Source organism: Poromitra crassiceps (genome assembly GCF_964638095.1).
Source record: "Poromitra crassiceps genome assembly, chromosome: 12".
NCBI classification, from domain to species: domain Eukaryota; kingdom Metazoa; phylum Chordata; class Actinopteri; order Beryciformes; family Melamphaidae; genus Poromitra; species Poromitra crassiceps.
In genome coordinates, this window is record NC_139632.1 from 16,142,139 (window position 1) to 16,147,138 (window position 5,000).

A 5,000-nucleotide genomic window follows, 5' to 3' on the forward strand; every position below is an offset into this window, starting at 1 on the left:
GGAAGTGAAGGAATGGACATGAAAGTTAATGGGTGGAGGGTAGCAGAGGATTTGTTGTGTTGTGTGGACTGATGGTCAGTGGTGTGGCTAAATCATTCTAGATGGCCTGAAGACCTGCAGATGTTGGTGGGTCCCTACCAGCTACTGTTACAATAATGATCGAATGTGTCGGAAAGCAGAGAGCAGGTTTATGTTGTATGTTGATCCAACCCTATTGTATTTTATCAAGAAATTCAGGAGACTATTTGAAATTTTGTAATTTAAAATCAAAATATCCCACATAAAAAAAAAAAAGACACCAACTCTTACTGGCATTGCTGGTTCTATTTCATAACATTTGCTTTGGCGTCTCACTATTAGTTGTCCATCAATAGCGAGACGTCTCATACTCATAGAGCTGGCGTTATATTCATAACCTTAAGATGTATATTATGAGTTACGGGGCAGGATAGATTTATCCGTGTTTTTGAAATATTGACTGATCAATTTCACCATTTTCTTCCAAAAGGGATAAAAACCGTATTTTGAATCATGCTGGGTGGAAACGCTCTCTGCTCACCTGTTTTGGATAGCCTCTCCAGCACTCTCGCTGGTCCCAGAACCAAGGAGTCTGGAGGATCGAGGAAACAAACATGAGCAGACTCAACAGAAAGGCCAGACTCCAAGATTAACCCTGTTAGCAAATAGTAAGTTATGTGTTCAATATGACCACCGAGGATCATGACATGCTTAAGTATAAGTCCATAGTGCTCTACACCCTGCACTAAATCAGCCACACAGAGGGCCAACATTCTCCCCTTGTTATTCTTTCTGTCTGTGTAAATAATATGCCACTGTAATAGCAGACATTAAAGTGATGAACAGACTTACATCGATTAGAGAGGCGAGCCCTGCTGTGAACGCTATGAGGTAGAAGACAAAACGCCAACTGCACAGACAAAAACAAACAAATCATATGAATGAAGGAGCATTGAATGTCATTCATTACTGTCTATATAAATACATTTTGACAGTTTGGCTTTTGTTTCTATTATGTCATTGTAAAAGAGTGTCTTACAAGCCAATGAGGGCTGGGTATCTTATAGATACAGGATACTTGAAATGAAAAACACCTTAAATCAACCGATCAAATCAAATACCATTCGGAATGAATTCACTTTCTATCAATATTTTCAAAACAACTCTGACTTCAAAAATAACTATATTGTGGGCCAAGGGAGCACGATTTTAATCATAGGCCACAATGTGCCTTACTTTGGTAAGATTATACAACAGTTTGTTTTGAAAATGTGGATCTTATAAGATTGAAAATAAAATATAGAAAAAGAAGAAAAAGAAAACGTGGATCTTATATGGGAACTAGAAGAGCAGTCAGAGAGCGCAGACCTCCGCCAAGGTTCCTGCTATGATTGCTTGTTTGTGAGTGGGATCTGGACCCGCTCCAAAATCAAATCATTAATGGGTTCTTCCTTGGCCCATGCTACTGCACCCTTCCACGAAGTTTCATGAACATTGGGCGGGTAGTTTTCCGTAATACTGCTAACAATCAAACAAACATTCAAAGAAATAAACGGCACAGAAAACATAACCTCCTTGGAGGAGGTAATGATTTATTTATTTTACTTATTCGTGTTGTGTATTTAGGGTGCTATTATACGCATGCGAAACATGGACTCTGCACAAAGATGATCTTAGAAGACTGGATGCTTTCGAGATGAGATGCTACCAGAGTATGTTAAACACCAGGTGGCGCCACAGGGTGACAAACACAGAAGTGATAAACAGAGAGAAACCTGAAAGTAGACGGCGGCAAATCTGAATGCGGAGGAAGATGGGTTTCTTTGGGCACATGGCCGACCATCGACTCATAAAGACAGCAACATTTAGCGTGACTGGAGGGAACAAGAAGAAGGTGGTCGCAGATGTGTTCGTGATGCGGTTGACACCAGCGGGCAGTAGCCCATGGAGATTAAGTCAATCCCCCCCCCCCCCCCTTCCCCCCGCAGACACGGCCAATTGTCCCTGTGGACGCCCGACCAAGCCGGAGGTAACTTGGCTTAGTAATGACTTGGGGCACGGTGGTGCAGTGGAAGCGCTATCGCCTCACAGCAAGAAGGTGCTGGGTTCGATTCCTGCCTGGGAGGCTGTGGGCGCTGAGGGTGTGTCCCCATTTCCATGTCCCCAGTGCCTATGGACCTTTCTGTGTGGAGTTTGCATGTTCTCCCCGTGCTCCCCTGGGGTTTCCTCCAGATAAGAACCCCCTGCTAAAAACATGCAAAAAAAGAGACCTCAGTAAAGACCTGACTATGCAACACCTACCATGGAGCAAATTAGCATATTGACGGCCCAAAAAGGCAGCGAGAGGAAACCATATTAACCTTCAAAACCCAGACATCAAGAGACAAAAAGGCAGCGAGAGGTAACCATTTTAACCTTCAAATCCCAGACATCAAGAAACATCACACTAAACGTTACCAAACCCGCTGGTCTGTTACGCTACCAAAGGAAACCAACATTGCCTCAATCAGGGTGATGTTACAGCCCTACTTTGTGAGTCAGGCTAATAAGATGGGTGTACTGATGATAAGATGTGTTGAGAAAGGACTCACGACGCCTCGCAGAACTTCTTGGTGCTGCTGGGTCGGTCCTGGTTCCGTCTGTGTCTGAACCAGGTCTGGATCTTTCTCTGGGAGAGTCCACACTGCTTCACCAAGCTCACCACCTCGCTCTACACACACACACACACACACACGCATACACACACACGCAGCACAGACACACACAAACATACGTGCACACACTTATAGAATGTTACGCTGAAAGAGTATTTCAGTATATTCAATTTGTCAAAATAGAGGACTCCTATACTGCCTCAGTATCAGGGTTAGAGGTTAGGGTTAGGTGCGCAGAATTTATTTTCCCAGGATGGTGAAGGCATGACCCACCCTACTCTGCCTCTGATTGGGTTAGGTTTAGGCATGGGGAGTGATGATTGATTAGGTTTAGGAAGAGCAATCTAGTAAGAGAGTGGCGTCAGTGGAGGTCCAAAATGCGTGACTCAGTAGCCAATGAATAGCCAGGAAGGAGGCTCGCGCTACGTTTGAACGCTAAAATAAAGCAGATAGTTTACAATTTGATTCTTTAAACGTCGGACCCTTTCAAAGTGCATCACAAACTGTCTATTTTGCTACAACTCGACCGCGCTGCTTAATCCAGAAGTGTACTTCCGGGAACTCTTGAGAGTAAAAAACTGGTGCATTGGAGTGAATGGATAACTCTTCTATATGGCTCTGGGTTTAGGAATGGGGAGTGATGATTGGTATGAGGAGTGATGACTGGTAGGCCAATCAGAGGCAGAGTAGGGTGGGTCATGCCTTCACCATCCTGGCAAAAGAAATATCATAGGTACTGATCTGAGGGAACTTGACACGCCCCCGTGACAAGTGTGCTTGATCCCATTGTGTTCTGCTGATTGATAAGTTTATTTTATATCAAGCTAGATCAACATTTAAGGTGTTATATGTGCATTCCCAAAAGGTAATGGTGGCTGTAAAGGGTGATGAATGATGACAGCCAAACAGTCACGCCTTTTCGTTAGTGATGGAAGGACTTTTTCCAGCAACGTAATATTCACACAGTGCAGAAGCACCTATTACAAAACATTTCCTGCATCATAACTACTTGTGGTATCCTATCCAGCTTATTTCTAGCTGCCATGATGCCTGATGGGTGCTTCTTCCGCTTCCGGTGTAATAGACTGTTTTAACTTGACCCAAAAAAAAACGTCTATGAGGATTTTACAGCAGAGCCATTCTGCTCTACAGCCGTGTCATTCGGGTGCTGGGATAACGTAATGCATTGTGGGTAGTCGCTACTGTGGCTAATGCTAGCGGCTAGCGTAATAGTTACTTTACATGGCAGTAAAAACGCCACTGTATGACCAAATTGATTTAACTTTTAACCATTTCGAGTAACACTGTTTCCATACGGACCCCCAGCGTTGGTTAGTTGTTTATACCATGACTATATTTATAACTTTTATAAAGTACTCCAGTTTCCGGTTTATAATTCGGGTCTGCAGCCGAGTATAACAAAGGAAATGGCAAGCTGCAACAATAAGTCAGGTTAAACCGGACCTTGTACCCACAATTATTTTTTTACAGTGGGGCATTCAAAAATAAGGTGGATAGCACACAACGACAACAATGGCAAGTTATCAAACACCTACTATGATTCACTCCGGGATGATTCATGTGAGCTACACAAGTCTCTCCAGAAACTACCTAACTCAATTCACTGTGCATTGGAGTTAATGCCTCCAAAAAAACAATGATTAAACTGTCCTGATAGTAGAGCAAATCCTATTTTTAACATTGACCTTTTCCCTGTGTGTTAGTATATCAGGCCTGTGTAACCTAAAAACGCTTGAGGCTCAGACTCATAATGACCTGATCTGTGGAGGCATGCATTAGTTTGGCATTAAACTTCCAGACAGTTTTACCATCGCATGCTGCAACAACTTGATTGAATTTGCTGAGGTAATATCATCACTGTGGACTACAGAGATGTTCTATAATATCATCACTGTGGACTACAGAGATGTTCTATAATATCATCACTGTACTACAGAGATGTTCTATAATATCATCACTGTGGACTACACAGAGATGTTCTATAATATCATCACTGTGGACTACAGAGATGTTCTATAATATCATCACTGTGGACTACAGAGATGTTCTATAATATCATCACTGTGGACTACACAGAGATGTTCTATAATATCATCACTGTGGACTACAGAGATGTTCTATAATATCATCACTGTGGACTACACAGAGATGTTCTATAATATCATCACTGTGGACTACACAGATGTTCTATAATATCATCACTGTGGACTACAGAGATGTTCTATAATATCATCACTGTGGACTACAGAGAGATGTTCTATAATATCATCACTGTGGACTACAGAGAGATGTTCTATAATATCATCA

General features: G+C 42.4%; 1 protein-coding gene across 1 annotated transcript in view; it reads right to left on the bottom strand.

Annotated features, from left to right (window-relative positions):
* LOC310785851 (ceramide synthase 2-like) overlaps positions 1-5,000 on the bottom strand; it is a gene marked incomplete at both ends in the record, with an annotated part of 19,026 nt that overhangs the window by 6,937 nt on the left and 7,089 nt on the right. Inside the window, 3 exons of the mRNA XM_083647008.1 lie at positions 560-610; positions 871-928; positions 2,610-2,728. Of these exons, the coding sequence (XP_083503134.1) occupies positions 560-610; positions 871-928; positions 2,610-2,728 (228 nt within the window). The remainder of the gene's footprint in view (positions 1-559; positions 611-870; positions 929-2,609; positions 2,729-5,000) is intronic.